The sequence below is a fragment of the Talpa occidentalis genome, unplaced genomic scaffold (assembly GCF_014898055.3).
Source record: "Talpa occidentalis isolate TD23 unplaced genomic scaffold, MPIMG_talOcc4v2.1 talOcc4.7, whole genome shotgun sequence".
NCBI classification, from domain to species: domain Eukaryota; kingdom Metazoa; phylum Chordata; class Mammalia; order Eulipotyphla; family Talpidae; genus Talpa; species Talpa occidentalis.
In genome coordinates, this window is record NW_023605083.1 from 51,202,570 (window position 1) to 51,221,951 (window position 19,382).

Genomic DNA, 19,382 nt, shown 5'->3' on the forward strand with positions numbered 1-19,382 from the left:
TCATTGTGAGTAATAATTCATTAAGTTCAGCATTCAAAGTTCAATTCTAGGGCCTCCCTGGTGGCACAAGGGGTTAAGACACAACCTATGAAGCTGTCCACAGCCACTACAGCATGAGTTCGATCCCACATGGTGCAGGAGATCTCTCCTGGCATGCCTGCTGCTCCCCTTAGCAGTGTACTTCAGCAGATCTGCCTGTTCTGTTCCCCACTCTGTATCTGGTGAATCCTCTCACCCACCACATATCTGTCCTGTACCCCAGTTCAGTTCTATACTTCACCATACAATATACACCATTCACCAATTTACCCACTCCTATCCTTACTTACAAGACAGGGTTTTTTTTTAACAAAGCAAAGGCTTTTAGAATCTTATCAAATTCCTTTCTGCATACTGAAATAATCACGTGTTCAAATGTTCTACTGATATATTGTTCAAATAATGTTCTGCAGATACATATTCTGATATTAAACCACTTTGCATTCCTGAAATAAGTGTTCTTTAGCAATGACATTCATTTTTTAATGTATACTTAGACTTAATTCATTAACGTTCTCTTTGGGATTTTTCAAATTTATGTTCCTAAGTACAAAGTCAATACTTTTTCTTCTCTTCTAACCAGTAAAAGCTTTTATATTAATTCAGTAACACTAGTTTCATAAAATAGAGAAATGATATCTAATTACATATATAATTTATTAAATATTTTAACATTCTTGTTTACGCTTCTCATGACAACCCCATATCTCTATTTCCGGGATGTTTCAGCTAAGTCCTAGACTTTGCCTAAGGCCAGTGACTGACTAAGCTTGCATTCTGAAATGGAGACTAGATTAATAATCAAAGTTTTATTCTACTTGACATCTTATTTATCAACATTGTAGAATAAGTAGCCCCAGAATAATTATGTATCTGAAAACAGCAACAATATATAAGTAAAACTGTAATCATTTTTAGAAGCAATGCTTTGAAGATCAATTTCTTCAACAGTTATTCAGTTTTCTACTTCTTAGGTTCATTTGCAATAGTTCTATTTTTACAGAAAATCATTCATTTATCAAAAGTTTGAATATTCCTAGAATCTTTTAACTAACTTAAAAGAATTTTTTAAAGAATTTTGAAGAATCTTTTAAGGAATTTTAAAAAGCACACCAAAACCAATTAAAAAAGTACTCAAAAAAAAAAAAAAGCCTAGACAGATTATAAGAAAAGCAAAGCATTCTAAAAACAAAGTACAGCTTACCTTGACTTTGAGCCAAATGAAGAATTTTTGATGTAACATATCTGGCAGTCTCTGATTCTGTAGCTTCAGTATTGATCTTCTCCAGCTGAGCCAGGAGTCCCACAACCCGGGAATTATTGGTAAGACTAAAAAGAATGTTTCTTTGAATTAGAGTACATTCTATAGCAATTGTAAATTGAATACTATATAGATTACTATTAAAAAAAAAACTTCTAAAAGAAGTAAGCATTTATATATGTCACATTTCCTTATTCTGCTTAACAGCTTAATATTATTAAAATTCTATCGATTTAAGTGAGGAAACACATTCTATTTCAGAAAAACAAAATCACAAATGTGCATTCAACTCTGTCCAGCAATCTTACAGTATACCCTGAAAGTTCACCTTTCTACTCTCCAAGAAGGCTTTGCCTACCCTTCTCAAACTTTAAACATCCCTTCCACCCCAGTCTATTATCAATTAATTCCCATGCTTCATAACCACATACAATCAAACAAAAATACACTCATCTTCCTACCACCAGGGGTTTAAACATCTCATTCTCTGACCATATTCTGTCTTCCTTGTTCCCATTTATTATCTGTTTACACATTTGGTGCTATTCTAGGTGTTGCCAACAGTAAACAAAACAGAAATTCCTCCCCCATAGACTGAACATTCTAACAATGAGAGAAAAATTATGTAACATGTAAGGTGGCAAGAAGTGCTATGGGAAAAGCAGGTTCGGGGAATAATAGTACAGGAAGGAAGGGTGAAATTTTAGACAGATTGGTAGTTATGAGGAAAAATCATTGAGAGGGTACCATTTAGAAAAGGCCTGAAGTAAGAGAGTGAACCATGCAGATACCTGCTGAAGAAGCTATCCAAAAAGGAGTCACAAACAAGACCCAGGGTAGGGTCTGGTATATTCAATTATAGAAGTGCTAGAACAGCCTTAAAGGAAAATAATAGTGAGAGATAAGGTCAGAGTTGGGGGGTTTAAGTGGGAAGACTATAGGAAGTAGATCATTTAGTCTTGGAGGTCACTGTGAAGACTTTGGCTTTTCGAGTGAGTGGATGGGGGATGTTTTAAACATAAGTGATATGCTCTTACTTGTTTTTAAATGTTTCTTTAGCTGGTGCATTACAACTCAAAGAATAATGCCTCCATTTGTACACTTAACCCCAGACCTTTTTTCATTCTCAATGTATTTTCTCCTTCAATTACCCTCTCTGATTCATCCTCTATATCTTCCTTTAAACTGGATTATACCTACCAACACATAAATATGATCTAAGAGCTCTCACTAGCTACGACCCGTTTCTCTGCTACTCCTTGAGTGAGATGTCTACACTTTGTTCATTTCCTCACATATCATTCACTTTTCCAAACCACTAGCTTGTCTTCTGTACACTATAGTCGCCCCCAAACCTCCTGTGGTCACTTCACAGGGGACAGCACTATCCAAATCAGGTCCCTCTTTGTTCAAACATTACCTTTCTAGCTTCAATGATCCCATACTCTCCTACTTTGCTTCCTATCACCACTTCTTTTGCATCTCTTCTATTGGATCCTCCTCCTTCAACACACGTCTAGTTGCTGCAGTCTCTCTCAGCTCTATTTACAACCCTCTTCTTTTCACTCTCTCCACTATTCGCCCTGAGCGATCCCATCTAATTCCACAGCTATAATTATAAGCTATATGCTTCCTGGCTGCTGCATTCACTTCTGCCCTCAGTCTCTGATAGCTTATCCAATATAACAAGCCCAATTAAAATTTGCTTCTACCTCTCAATTTATTCCTTTCCCAATCTTAAACTTCCCAAATTTACATGAAACCATCAGTTGTTCATTACAAAAATACAGAACCTTTTTTCAACACCTCTACCAAGCTCCATCTTTAAAAAATTTCAAACGCATCCACTTCTCTCCAGATATACTATTATTTGTTACTCAATTCCAAGCAGCCATCATGTTTCACTTGGAAATGATTTCCTCCTCAGTAGTCTGCTTTCATTCTTGCTACCCAATAATTCATCTTCCACAAAGTGATTGTTTAAATTTTTATTTTGAAGTTACTATAGAGAGTCACAGAAAACTGCAAAAAAAAAAAAATAAGGCTTCCACAAAAAATTACATTTTCTGTAACTAGACTAGGACATTAGCAAAACTGGGAAGCAGTATTATGCTATTTTATCAATGATTAAATTTGTGGTTCTATAAATCTAATCAACTTGCTATCCAGTTAAAAACATTTTAATGTCTTCCTATCAGGCCTTAAGAAATTCTTATTTTCTTATTAGAACCAAACAGGTCCTAAGCCATGAGGTCCCTGTCTACCTCAGACTTCATTTCTCAGAACATTTCCCTCATGCACTGGGATCCAGTCACATGGGTTTTCCATCAGTTCCTTGACTACAACAAGGTTTCCCCCAATGTTGATGTCTTTATATTTGCTGGACTTTCAATGTGGAGAACAGTTTCTTGAAAAGTTTCTACACCTGGGTCCTCCTTATTTTATGGTGCACCCAAATATGTAACCAACTCTCCACCACTTTCAATATTTAAATGTACCCACAGAGTTTATCACTATGTGAAATTATGACAGTTCCATAAAGGTCGAGAACTTGCATGCCTTATTTTATATACCCAGTAATTCAGACAGCAACTTGCAAGAATAAGCAATACGTAACTATATTCCAGAATGAGTAAAATCACCAATATAGTATATTCACCATACTATTTTCAAATTAACAAGTGGGCCCACTGGAGGTACTTACCTAAAAAGATATCTAGAGGTTGAATAAAATACAAAAAATAAAATTTTGGCAAATATAGACCTACCATCATGATCTTGACAGCTTCCTGCTAGTTCAAGAATTTTCTGATGAAAATCAATGGTGATGGCAATAAATATACTTTTTAATACTATATAATAAAATGTCTCAATGTTTAGAAGTTCTTCATAACTCAATGAATCAATATTTTCTAAAAACCAAGATATGATGCTACAAAGTTAAATATAGGTTAAAAAAAATTCAAAGTGCAAGAAAGACCAACGGATTTTAATATAACAGAGAACAAAAAGTCCACTAACATAGTTTCATATTCCACATTGCAAGTAACCATTGAGAAACTACCATTTGACAAATTTTAATGTATTATCATAGAATATCCATTACAACTTGGATTTCAAGCAACATAACTATATTTCCAAAGTACATTATCATCATTCAGAAATGTTTATTCCTCATCTATTACTCTTACTTTAATCATATTTTTACTACTTCTTTCCAAATACTGAACACACAGCTTTATTTTCCTCTATTGTATATCAAAGAACAATTGCTAAAAAATATCTGAAAGGGTCTTATATTCATTCCTTCTTTTTTACAATTACATATTTATGTGAACCCAAATTGTCTTCATATCCTTTATGGAGAAACACAAACACACACACACATATATCTATATACATGAATGTATAGTATTTATATAACAGATACATGTATCATAACATCTGGACACACATACAAGACATTTAAGTGATTTGCAGAAATGTAATAAAACAATGTCATTCTCACTAAAATGTATTTAAAAATAATTATTTTCAATACAAAATGTTTTTACATTATTATGTAATGAATTTATTATTTTGAATTTTTTTTAATTTCACAGTTTTACGTTCTAATATGGTAAATATCAATAGATTTGGGGAGTTTTATTAAAAGAGGTTCTGAACGATTTTATTTTTGTCAAGAATGTGGACCGGCAACATGGCGGCGAGGAGACGCTGCGAGTAAGATCTCCCATTAAAAAAAGTGAATAGGGAGGAAAAGCGGCAGGTCCCAGTGAGAACTGGGACACGGAAGATAAACGGGTGACGCCAGCGAACTGCCCGAAGAAGAAACTGGCCATAAAAGAGGACTAGAAGGGAGGGAAGCGCAGAACCCTGCTCCGCTCCCCCGCCCACAGAGGCGGCACTCTCCAACCGGCAGAGAGGAGGAAACAACAAACCAAAACGGCCCACAAGAACAAACGACGCAGCAAGCGGGACTGTGAGCGGAAAGGAACTATTGCAGCCACCACACCCCGTGAACGGGAGCTGAGGCGAACCCTGCAGGATCCGCCGCTGCGGTGAGCGAACGGCTCCAGGCGCCATTAGAGAAGAACAAAGACCCCGGAGACGCGCACACAGCCCGGGCTGCCGGTAAGCTGGCACGGAAACTCGGCGCGCTCGGGGAGCTTGAAAAGCAAGTGCAGACCGGAATCGCGGCTGCCCAGGTCCCCGCGCCTGCGACCTAGGCTTGGGAGACGACCTAGGCTTGCGGGGAGACGCGCGGAGGTCCTCACTGAGGTGAAGGTCCCTCCCTGAGTGAGCAGGAACCAGGCGCCCAGGCACGGGAGCTGTGCAAAAGGCGCCATTCCCACGCCACTGAACTGGGCTACAGCCCGCGTCCTGGAACTGAGGGCTTTGAACTGAGACCCCGGGCACGAAAATTTGGGGCGTGGTTTCTCCACGACAGTGGGGCACAAGGCAGACACAGCGCCCCAAAGCTGTTGAGGTGTACCCTACCATTCCCGCTCTGTTCTCTGTCCCACGGGGTGGGGGGAGGCGAAAAACAGCCCCCCAAGGACAATAGGAGAGATCTCTGGCGCCACCTAGCGACCAGGAAAACAAAAAAGTCACTAACACCCTATAAAACAGGACATTTCTTAAGACTGCTTGAAAAGGGCAGAAGGTTTCTGGAGGACCCAGTGGCCAGCCGGGAAGTTATTCCACTCCAGGCCCCTTCCGACCAGCAGTCTGAGCCCACAGAGGGAGCAGGCACCCACGTCCGGGGCAGACCGGGTGCGCAGAAGAGTGTGCCTGAAACCGGAGGCGCAGGGACTACATCCCGCTTCGCCATTTGAGAACAGGGACATTTCTTCAGTAAAAACTGCCTAAAACCAGCAGAAAGCTCCCCCAGAAGACAGAGATGGCTCCTGGAAGAGCCAGCGGGGAGCGGAGAAGTTCACCCAAGATGTCAGTCAGTCCGAGCAACACAGTGTCCCAACGCATACGACAAATTAGAAAACAGACAGTAGGGAGTAGAAGAACCACACGCAACCTAAAAACTCCTCAGGAAAGAAGCACACCACAAAAAGAAAACCACTCCCCAGATTGCAACGACAGCAACTTGGAAGAACTTCTGAGCCTTCCAGAAAGAGAATTTAAAATTGCCATGATTAAAAAAGTGATAGATCAGAAGAAGGAAATTGAGTCCCTAAAGAGGGAAGTAAGAGAAATGCAGGAGATCAAAGAATTAATGGAGGAACTAAAGAACTCTGGGAAAAGCAATGAAAGCAGAATAGATGAAATGGAAGAACGAATAAGTAATCTTGAAGACACAGAAATAAAAAGAACCAAAACAGAAAAGGAAAGAGAAGTACGAAGGAAAAAGAATGAAGAAAGACTTCGGGAACTATCTGACTCCATGAGGAAAGGAAATATAAGAGTTATAGGAATTCCAGAAGGAGAGGAGAGAGATGTAGGAACAGAGAAAATATTCATGGATATAATTGAAGAGAACTTCCCAAATGAGAAGAAGGAGCTGAAAATTGATATACAAGAAGCAAGAAGAACACCAAACTTCCACGACGAAAGGAAAAACACAGCAAGACACATAATAGTAAAGCTCCCAAGAATCCAGGACAAGGAAAAAATAATGAAGCTGACAAGAGGGAAGAAACAGATAACATTCAAAGGAAAACCAATCAGGCTGACATCAGACTTCTCTGAAGAAACACTACGGGCAAGGAGAGAGTGGAGGGACATAGTCAACAGACTCCAAGAAAACAGATGCCAACCAAGAATACTCTATCCCGCAAAGCTCTCTTTCCTCCATGAAGAAAGAATATGGACCTTCCCAGACAAAGAGAAACTCCGGAATTTCATTGCGACTAAACCCCCACTCCAAAAAATACTACAAGGAATCCTAAAGCCAGAACCTCAGAGGGACGAATAACAACGAAAGAAGACCAAAAAAAAAAAAAAGTTATTAAAAGAATAAATAAATAAAATCAAAGGAAAGACAAACATAATGGCAAATACAGATGCTAACATATCAATATTAACTCTAAATGTAAATGGACTAAACTCTTCAATAAAAAGACACAGAGTTGCAGCCTGGATTAAGAAACAAAACCCAACCTTTTGCTGTCTCCAGGAAACACATTTAGCTACAAAAGATAAAAATAGGCTCAAAGTCAAAGGATGGAAAACAATCCTACAAGCAAATGGGCCAAAAAAGAAAGCAGGAACAGCTATACTTATATCAGATAAAACAGACTTCAAACTCAAAAAAATAAAAAGAGACCCCAATGGTCACTACATTATGATTAAGGGGACAATACTTCAAGAAGAAATAACACTCATTAACATATACTCACCAAACGAAAGAGCACCAAAATATATCAGACAACTGTTGTCCTCTCTGAAAACAGACATCAGAGAAAACACATATGTAGTGGGAGACTTCAACACACCACTATCAACAATGGATAGATCAACAAGACAAAAAATAAGTAAAGAAACTAAAGCTCTAAATAAGGACCTAGAGCATTTGGGCTTAACAGACATCTATAGAACACTAAACCCAAAAAAAACGGAGTACACATTTTTCTCAAGCGCACACGGATCATTCTCCAGGATCGATCACATACTGGGGCACAAGACAAACATCAACAGATACACCAAGATTGAAATCATACCAACCATCTTTTCTGACCACGAAGGCATCAAACTAGAAATAAATCATAAAAAGAAGGCAAGGAACTATCCTACCTCATGGAGATTAAAAGCCACACTACTGGAAGACCACTGGACTAACGAGGAGATCAAAGAAGAAATTAAAAAATTCTTTGAATTGAATGACAAGGAGGACACCAATATCCTAAATGTATGGGATGCAGCAAAAGCAGTAATAAGAGGAAAATATATAGCAATAGAAGCTCACATCAAAAAACAAGAAAGAACTCAAAGAAACAACCTAATCTCGAAGCTCAAAGATCTAGAAAAAGAACAACAAAAAAACCCCAGAACCAGTAGAAGAAAAGAAATAATAAAAACCAAAGCAGAAATAAATGAAATTGAAACTAAAAAAACAATCCAAAAGATCAATGAAACCAAGAGCTGGTTCTTTGAAAAAATAAATAAAATAGACAAACCCCTAGCCAGGCTCACAAAGGATAAAAGGGAGAAAGCACAAATACACAGAATCATAAATGAAAGAGGAGAAATCACAACGGACACAGCAGAAATCAAAAGAATAATCAGTAACTACTATGAACAGTTATATGGAAACAAGTTCAACAATCTAGAGGAGATGGACAAATTCCTACAACTCTACAATCACCCAAAGCTAGATAAAGAAGAAATAGAACACCTAAACAGACCAATTACAAGCAGCGAAATTGAAATGGTAATTAAAAACCTCCCCAAAACAAAAGCCCAGGACCTGATGGATTTACAAATGAATTCTACCAAACATTCAGAGACGAATTAGTGCCTATCCTTCACAAACTCTTCCAAAAAATTGAGAAGGAAGGGACAATACCAAACACGTTCTATGAAGCCAATATTACACTAATACCAAAACCGAATAAGGACAACACAAAAAAGGAAAACTATAGGCCAATCTCCCTAATGAACACTGATGCAAAAATCCTCAATAAAATTTTAGCTATCAGAATCCAACAATGTATCCATAAGATAATTCACCACGACCAAGTTGGATTCATTCCAGGGGCACAAGGATGGTTTAACATCCGAAAATCAATCAACGTTATCCAACACATCAACAAAAAGAAATATAAAAACCATATGATAATATCAATAGATGCTGAGAAAGCTTTCGACAAAGTGCAACACCCATTCATGATAAAAGCCTTGAAATTCTTGGGATACAAGGAACATACCTCAACATCATAAAGGCCATCTATGACAAGCCAACAGCCAGTATCATTCTCAATGGTGAAAAGCTGAAAGCAATTCCATTAAGATCTGGAACAAGACAAGGATGTCCACTCTCACCACTGCTTTTCAATATAATACTGGAAGTCCTAGCCAGAGCAATAAGACAAGAGAAAGACATCCAAGGAATCCAAATAGGAAAAGAAGAAGTCAAACTATCACTATTTGCAGACGATATGATAATATACATAGAGAACCCCAAAATCTCCACAGAAAAACTAATTCAACTCATCAATCAATTCAGTAAAGTGGCAGGATACAAAATCAACACGCAAAAGTCAGTAGCCTTCCTATACACAAACAATAAATCTGAAGAAGAAGAAATCAAAAAAACCACCCCTTTTATTATCGAAACAAAAAAAATCAAATATTTGGGAATAAATCTAACAAAAGAGGTAAAGGACCTATACAAAGAAAACTATAAAACACTGTTAAAAGAAATAGAAGAAGACACAAAGAAATGGAAAGACATCCCCTGCTCATGGATTGGAAGAATAAACATTATTAAAATGGCCATCCTACCAAAAGCAATATACAGATTCAATGCTATTCCAATCAAAATCTCAATGGCATTCTTCAAAGAAATAGAACAATTATTGATGAAATTCATATGGAATCACCAAAAACCCCGAATAGCCAAAGCTCTACTGAAAAAAAAAGAAGGAAATGGAGGCATCACACTCCCAGACTTCAAACTCTACTACAAAGCCATAATCATCAAAACTGCATGGTATTGGAACAAGAACAGACATACAGACCAATGGAATCGAATAGAAAACCAGAAATAAACCCACAGATTTATGGTCAACTAATCTTTGACAAAGGAGCAAAGACTATGCATTGGAGCAAAGAAAGTTTGTTCAATAAATGGTGCTGGGAAAACTGGGTCGCTACATGCAAAAGAATGAAGCTTGACCACTACCTCACACCATACACAAAAATCAACTCAAAATGGATTAAAGAACTAGACATAAGACCTGAAACCATAAAATACATAGAAGGAAATATAGGCGAAACACTACGGGATTTGCACATCAAAGACATCTTTAAAGACACATCACCCAAAGCAGTGATAGTGAAGAGAAAGATAAACAGCTGGGACTACATCAAATTAAAGAGCTTCTGCACAGCAAAAGAGACAATAACAAAAACAAAGAGAAACCCCACCAACTGGGAGAACATTTTTGCACCCAACACTAATGATAAAGGACTGATCACAAAAATCTGCAAAGAGCTGATGAGACTCAGCAACAACAAAGAAAATAATCCAGTCAAAAAATGGGCAGAAGAGCTAAAAAGAAACTTCTCTGAAGAGGAAATGCAAATGGCCAACAGACATATGAAAAAATGTTCAACATCACTTGTAATCAGGGAAATGCAAATCAAAACTACCATGAGATACCATCTCACACCAGTGAGAATGGCACATATTAAAAAAACTAGCAACAACAAATGTTGGCGAGGATGTGGAGAAAAAGGAACTCTTGTGCACTGTTGGTGGGAGTGCAAACTGGTCCAACCACTATGGAGAGCTGTGTGGAGATTTCTGGACCTACTAAACATAGAGCTTCCATATGATCCAGCAATTCCACTCCTAGGTATTTACCCAAAGGACACAGAAACATCAATTCCAAAGAGCACCTGCACTCCTATGTTTATAGCAGCACTGTTTACAATAGCTAAGCTTTGGAAACAACCCAAATGCCCAAAAATAGATGACTGGATCAAGAAGATGTGGTACATATATACCATGGAATATTACTCAGCATTCAAAAAAGATAAACACATGCAATTTGCAGCAACATGGATGGCACTGGAAGGGATCATGCTCAGCGAAATAAGCCAAAAAGAAAAAGAAAAATACCGGATGGTCTCACTCATAGCAGGAATCTAGAAAACTTAAATAAGGGACCAGGAAAATGAATATAAGAAAGTGAAAATCAAAATCAAGAAAAAACTATGAACCAGAGACACTTTTTGGGGGGTGGGGGGCGGGAGGGGAAGGATTGGGGTCAGAATGGGGCGTTTGCAATTGTATGGGGGAATATAAAAATAAAATTTAATATTTAATAAAAAAAAAGAAAAAGTTAAACTATTAAAAAAAAAAAAAAAAAAAAAGAGGTTCTGAACAGAAAGTTTGAGAACTGTTCTAAGTTTATCTAGCACATTCTGTGTTCCTGACCTGTACTCAATCCATTCTACAAAGAGCCATGGTTCTTTTCAGTGAGAAATGTTACTAAGACACCATACTCTGTACACTATGGAGCAGAGACACCTTTAAAAACAGTTCTTTAACCTACCTTTAAAATCAGTTTCTCTAACCCAGATTAAGAGAAATTTGCATTACATAAACCAAAATTCTGAACTTTAATAATTGTTTATTTAATTTTCTCCAATTATTTTTCTCTTAAAGGCAGTTAATGTTTTCCAGGAGGTAATAAAACATCTATTCAAAAAATTCACAAACATATAAAACACACTGAGCATTACACATATTCTATTCCAATCCAAAGTTAAGAGTGTTTTTTAGAGACCTCCCTTGTGGCAAGGGGTTAAGACGTTGGCAACCTGTGAAGATATCCACAGCCACTGCAGCACGAGTTCGATCTCTGGCCAGGGAGATACCCACATGGCGCAGCAGACCTCTCCTAACTCACCCGCTGCTCCCCTCTGCAGTGTATTTCAGTCAATCTGCCTCTCTGTTCCCTACTCTGTCTGTCTCTGGTGAATCCTCTCACCTCCCCTTCCCACACCTCTGACCTATAGCCCAATTCTTGTAGCATAAATAAATAAATCTTTTTTTAAAAAAAAGTGTTTAACTCTAAAAATTTTTAACTGAATTATACTAGAATTTTAAAAACTTACATTTAAGGTATTCCTTTCTGAAAAGCATGCTCTTTCAAATGACAGGTAGGATTAATTTTTTGAAAAAAGGCAAATAAATGGAAATTGAGAATTCAAGCAAGTCAATTTCCCTATCCATTATCGCTTTCCTCATCAACAGAATGAATGATGAGTAAACAAAATCTTTAAGTCACCCCCAACTAAGGTCTAAAAATTTAAGGTTATTGACACTATTATTGAAAGAATCACAGGTTGAACACCAGAGGGCAGCTCTACCTTCTGAATATTTTTTAGACATGAAAAACAGGATGAAATGGAATGTGGGGAAGCACTATACAATCCAGTTAACAAATTTTAGTTACACTGCAAAGCATAAAAATTTTTTAAAAATTTTAAAAAAGATGTTTTTCCCCTGCCTCACCCTATTTTTATATGAATCAAATGATAAGAGCAATCTTGAGAATTATAATTATCTTATAAAGAGAAAATTACAGAACTGAAAATATGATTAATGGGAAACACATCTAATAGAGTTAAATTTCAAATATATATGTTAAAGACATTGTCATTCAAATATTTCTCCTACTCCTTTTTTGATTCTTTATAATTCTGAAAAACATAAATTTTCTTGAATAATATAAAAAATCCTAATGGTTTACAGGTGTAACAAATTATTGGCAACAAATAATTTTCCAAGTGAGTGTCACAAACATTACAGAATGTACATTCACATTATAAGTAAATTCTATAGTTTTTTTTACATGAAACATGCTGAATGCAGAAAATAACAATGTCTTCATAAAATAAGGAAAAAACATTACAGCTAACAAGACCGTGGAAAATAGTTTTAGACTTAAACAGAACTCACAGAAATTAAGGCTTAACTTCAAACAATATGATTTTAGTTACAAAATGTAAATAATGTTATTTTTCAGAAATGTTTGTTACTCACCAATAAATTGGGAGTGTTTTAATTTTTATTTATTTATGCATACAAGAAATGGGGTCCAGGCCAGAGGTGCAGGGACATGAGCAGATTGGCCAGACACAGAGTGGGAAGCAGAACAGGAGGACTGACTGAAATACAGTGCTGAGAGGAGCAGTGGGCAAGACAAAAGAGGTCTGCTGCACCATGTGGGTCAACTCCCTGACTGGGATCAAACTCAGGCCACAGTGGCTTGATAGTGCTGACATTTTAACCACTGCACCACCAGAGAGGCCCCTTAATTGTATTTTTATTACTTTTTCTTTGATAGCACTTTGCTGTTTCTCTCCAAAATTTTCCTTTACCATATTCAAGGACAATGAAAACAGAAATTTTATTATCATTCCTTTACAGAAACAGTTAAATAAACATGCAAGTTTGGAAAACAATGTTATTCTTAATATCTCTTATATAATAATAAAATACAATAAAGTTTTCTTTAACAATAAATTCTAGCTCTAACTACCAACTGATTTGTTAAAAACAGCCAGTAAAAGCTTATGAAAACTTTAAACTACCTGAATTTAAATTAGCATCAACAATAATTAAATTTTTCTTTAAATTCCTGCACAAGAATTAACTGAATGCTATTTTATATTCTTTGTTGTTTTGTTTTGTTTTGTTTTTTATCATTTATCTGGTCATATTCCTGTGGAATTTTAGGTAAATATTCATGGTTAATTGCTAATTTCCCCCCAATATCTATTCACTCACAATAATAGGCTTATAGCCCTCTTTAAAAACTCATTTCTCAGGGCCTCCCCAGTGGCGCAGCGGTTGAGCACTAGTTCCATCCCCGGCCACCGGGTGAGGGTCCCACATGGCACGCAGACCTCTCCTGCCACCCGCTGCTCCCCTCAGCAGTGTATTTCATCAGTCTGCCTGCTCTGCTCCCCGCTCTGGCTCTGGTGAATTCTCACCTTCCCACGCTTCTGACTGTACCCAGAGCTTGTATAAAAAATAAATAAATCTTTTAAAAAAAAAAAATTCTCAGCTCCATTTTTAGTTTAATATAGAAATTAGTATCAACTAAGTCAGAGGTTCTCAGTCTTTTTTTTTTTAACCTCAGGCTATCTTTATGATCTTAAAAAAAAGTTGTGGATTTCTTAAAAGTTATCAATTACGTAGGAAATAGCAATAAATCTAACAATTTGAAAGAAAATACACTGAAAGAAACAAAATAATGTTAAGAAATGTTAAAGAAGGGGCCTCCCTGATGGTGCAAGGGGTTAAGACACAACCTATGAAGCTATCCACAGCCACTGCAGCACAGGTTCGATCCCTGGCCAGGGAGCTGACCCACATGGTGCAGCAGACCTCTCCTGGCTCACCCAATGCTCTCCTCAGCAATGTGTTTCAGTCAATCCACCTGTTCTGTTTCCCACTCTGTCTCTGGTGAATCCTCTCACCCCCACACCTCTGGCCTGTACCCCAGTTCTTTTACACATAAATAAATAAAAAGAAATATTAAAGAATATTACAAATAAGATATAGATATACTGTGTTCAAAGGTAAGAAGATTCAAAATTAAGCTGTTGGGCCTCCCCGGTGGCGCAGCGGTTGAGCGCTGGGTTGAGAAGCTGCCAGCAGCCTCTGCAGCGCCAGTTCGATCCCCGGCTGCTCCCCAGGCACCAGAGGAGGGTCCCACATGGCATGCAGACCTCTCCTGCTGCCCACTGCTCCCCTCAGCAGTGTACTTTGGTCCTTCTGCCTGCTCTGCTCCCCGCTCTGGCTCTGGTGAATTCTCTCACCCTCCCGCGCTTCTGACTGTACCCAGTGCATGTATAAACAAAACAAACAAATGAATAAATAAATAAATAAATAAAACATGCCTCTATTAAAAAAAAAACAAAAAACAAAAAACAAAATTAAGCTGTTAATTCTCCCCAAAATGATCTATAATCAAGTCAATCCCAATCAAAAATTCCAAGAGGCAATTGTATATAAATTGTTAAACAAATGCTAAATTCATATGGAAAGCAAAAAACCTAAAATAGGCCAAACTGTGGGGAAAATTTGGTGGACTGATATTATCTAATTTCAAGAAACATAAAGCTACAGTTATGCAGGCAGGGAAGTACTAGCAAGAGTCTAAAAAGAAACTCACACATTTATGAAGAACTGATTTTTTTTTCTTTTTTTTTTTTTTTTAAATAATAAATTTTATGAAGAACTGATTTTTCACAAAGATACAAAAGAAATACAGCTGGGGTGAGAGTGAGACTAATATTTCCAAAATTGATGCTGGAACAATTGAATATCCCTATGCAAAAAAAAAATTAGTAATAATTTCTATCCATACCTAAACACCGTAAATAAAAATTAACTCAGAATAAACATGAAACTATAAAACTTCTAGTAGAAAACACTGGTAAACATGAATTATGTAAATATTTATGAGATACTAACTCTAAAAAGCATAATTCATAAAAGAACAAATAAACTAAATTATATTATTTAAATTACAAACTTCTGGTCTTTAAAAGATACTATTTAGTGTCTGAAAACAGAAAATGTTATGAACTCAAATATCTATAAAGGATTGTATTCACATAAAGTACTTCTAGAACACAATTTATTTATATCGCAATAAAATATCAACACACCTCCTACTGGAATGTCTATAATTTAAAAAGAATGATGACAAGAGTTAAGAATTTAAAAAGAATAACTATACCAAGTGTTAGTAAAAATGCAGAAGAGCTAGAACTCTTGTATATTATTGGAGGAAGTGTAAAACAGTATAATGTCTTTGGAAAACAGGTTGTTGAACATTTTCTAAGAGGAAACTAGCCTACTGTATGATTCAACCATTCCTAGGTATTTAGTCAAGAGAAAAGAAAGTGTAGAACCACACAAATACTATGTAAAAATGCTTACAACAGCTTTATCTGTAATAGCAAAAACTGGAAACAACCCAAATATCCAAAAGTTGAATGGATAAACAAATTGCAATATATCTGTACCATTCTTTATTAATTTTTTAAAGTATAATTGATATACTCTACAAGAGATGAACCACAAAATAACTATTGATTAATAGAAGCCAGAAACACACCCTTACCTCCCACCAAAAAGAGACACTAATATGGTTCTATATACTTAAATTTCTAGAAAAGCAAACAAATCTATAGTGACAGAAAGTTCAGTGGTTACATGGAGTAAAGGATGGAATGACAAGGAAGGATTACAATAAGGCACCAAGCAACATTTGGGTGTGTTGAACAGTACATTATTTGACTGACAGGATACTTTCACAGGTACAAATAGGCCAAATTTATCAACCTATACTGCATTCTCTACAATTTGTTATATGATTATATGCTAGACGAATATAAGATACAGATTGCATTTATAGACTATTCAAAAATTTTTGGTTTTTAAATCAATCAGATAAATAAGGAGAGTCTAAATATTTTTTTAAAGATTTATTTATTTATGCATATAAGAACCGGGGTACAGAACAGGCAGGTGGACTGAAATACACTGCTGAGGGGAGCAGCGGGCGAGTCAGGAGAGGTCCGCCGCGCCATGTGGGCTGCTCCCCGGCCGACTAGCGATCGAACTCATCATGGTGCAGAGGCTGCAGACAGCCCCACAGGTTGCTTCTTAATCCCTTGCACCACCAGGGAGGCCCCAACGAGAGTCTAAATATTGAAAAACCTAGATCATGTTTAAATGGTAAGAAATGGAGGAGTTAAAGTTTCAATTTAAAAGATTCTGAGAAAGGGCCTCCCGGGTGGCACAGTGGGTTGAGCACTGTGCTGTGAAGCTGTCCGCAGCCTCTGCAGCATGGGTTTGATTCCCAGCCGGCCAGGGAGAAACCCACATGGCATGGCAGACCTCTCCTGACTCGCCCGCTGCTCCCCTTAGCAGTGTCTTCGGTCTGCCTGTTCTGCTTCCCACTCTCTTTTCCCTTACCCTCCCATGCCTCTGACCTGTACCCCAGTTCTTGTATAAATAAATAAATCTTTAAAAAAATAATAATAATTTGGGGGGGAAAAAAGACTCTGAGAGGGAAAGAGATAAAATGCAAAATAAAGGTGACTGTTAATCACTAATTAGAACAGAGACACATCTTCTGTTGTAGTAAATAACAGGAGGGGATGCAGAAGATGGGATTAAATAAAATGAAGTATATAAATTCAGTGTGAGTAATGTGAGAATAATAGATTGTATTATTTTTATGAGAGATAATTTGCTGAGGTATGTATATTACCCATCTCAGGATTTCAAACGTTTAAAGGGTATAAAGAAACTGCACATACACATCTCATAAAACAGATTCAAAGCATTCAAAGCAAATACAAAATAGCAAACAAAATATAAAACACAACTCTGCCACAAACCACAAACTTTGATTATCATCAGTATTAATAACTGGTAATTTACTGAGTCCATCGGGCACTATGTAATCTTTGCAATCTTATAATAACAGCATTATTATTATTCAACCCATTTTATAAATGAGAAAACTGAGGCTTAACAGGGTTAAGCAATGTAGCTAAGAAAATTGTGAAATCAATCACATTTGTTTTTTAACTGAGTCTATGGCAAAAACAATATGAAAACAATTCATTGGTACATGGGAATGATGCTTCAACCCAGCGGTATCAGTTAAGCTTTTTCTGTAAAAAGCCAAAATAGTATATATTTTAGGCATTACAGGCAAGTCTCTGTCCAACTACTCAACTTGCCATTGCAGTACAAAAGTGGCCAGATAATATACAAATGAATGAGAATGGTTGTGCTTTAAGAAAACAATGAAATATGAATTTGACATAATTTTCATGTTTCATAATTTTTTTTCCCAAGCATTTAGAAATGTAAGTCACAGGCCATACAAAAATAAGAGGTGGGTTAAAGGTGGCCCAGAGGTCATAGTTTGCTGATTACTGCCTTAACTGTAAATTTAAACATTAATAAATAATGAAATAATACAAATGTAAAATACTATTATTTAAGCAAAAATTTTAAATAGAGAGTTTCAGATACTCTCTTCATGTATTATTTCCGTAATTTATACATACTGGTATTTAGAATTACAATACCTTTTCTCTGAGATCACTTTTAACTTGCTCATCTTGAGTTACTTCATTTCATCATTGCAGAAAATCTAAAAGAAAAATGTTAATGACATTAGACACACGGTTCTGTTTTCTATAAATCAGATGTCACAAGTACCATAAAAGGGAAAGCTTGTTATAGGCAATATATGATAATACTGGAAACTAAAGGAGGATGTTTGAGTATATTCTGGCAGGTCACGTAACTGTACAATATGTAAAATCAACTAGTAAGACAGTCAAAATCTTAGAGCTACAAAAATACAAAAACAAAATAAAAATTTATGATCTAATGTTAAGATTTCCTTTGCGATAGCTCAAATTATCCTCCCTGTTCTATTTCTCCTCCTTAAACTACTCAAGCCCATCATCACATCCTGTGATTAGTGTGATTACTGTCCACATTGATACAGCAGTCAAATACTAGTAAATACGTATTTTTTTCTATATAATACTTTTTAATTAACAAATTTTTCAAATATTTTCCTAGAACCAATAAAGGTTTCATCATTATAAAGTATATGTTAGGCTTTTTAAAACCTTATGGCACAGGCAGTTGAGTGCAGCGCTGTGAAGCTGTCCACAGCCTCTGCAGTGAGGGTTCAATCCCCGCCAACCACAGAGACACCCACAGATCAGGACAGACCCCTCCTGTCTTGTCCGCTGCTCCCCTCAGCAGTGTATTTCAGTCAGCCAGCCTGTTCTGTTCCCCGCTCTGTCTCTGGTGAATCCTCTCACCCTCCCGCACATCTGACCTGTACCCCGGTTCTTTTATAAATAAATAAATCTTAAAAAATAAAACCTTAAATACTGATTCACATAATTTCCATATTTATTTTATAACTATTCACCAAAAAAACCTGATATTTTATGTATCGATGCTAACTGAAGTGAGGAAGACATCACTAAAATCAAAGACAAAAAATACTGCCAATTAACAAGTCAATTACATATTTATACAATACTTAGTAATGCCATATTTAAAGGAAAGCAAACAAGCAAAAGGACAGGCTTCAGTTTAATAGCAGAGTCAGAAGATATAGACATACTGGATATTTTACTTCAATAACAAAGAACTTTTACTTCAACAAAACATACATGATATTTTTTCATTTTTCTTATTATCTCAATCATAAAAGAAGACATCTTTAAAGTCAGTAAAAAATTTTCAGTGTATTGCTATCTAGTTTTTCTCTCAACTCACTTTTTAAGTGCCTACAAAGTCAAAATTACTTTTTCCGAAGTCCAA

The 19,382-nt window shown here is 36.5% G+C and overlaps 1 protein-coding gene across 1 annotated transcript in view; it reads right to left on the bottom strand.

Annotated features, from left to right (window-relative positions):
- AGTPBP1 (ATP/GTP binding carboxypeptidase 1) overlaps positions 1–19,382 on the bottom strand; it is a 121,162-nt gene that overhangs the window by 80,885 nt on the left and 20,895 nt on the right. Inside the window, 2 exon segments of the mRNA XM_054689824.1 lie at positions 1,244–1,368; positions 18,119–18,183. Of these exon segments, the coding sequence (XP_054545799.1) occupies positions 1,244–1,368; positions 18,119–18,150 (157 nt within the window). The 5' untranslated portion in view covers positions 18,151–18,183.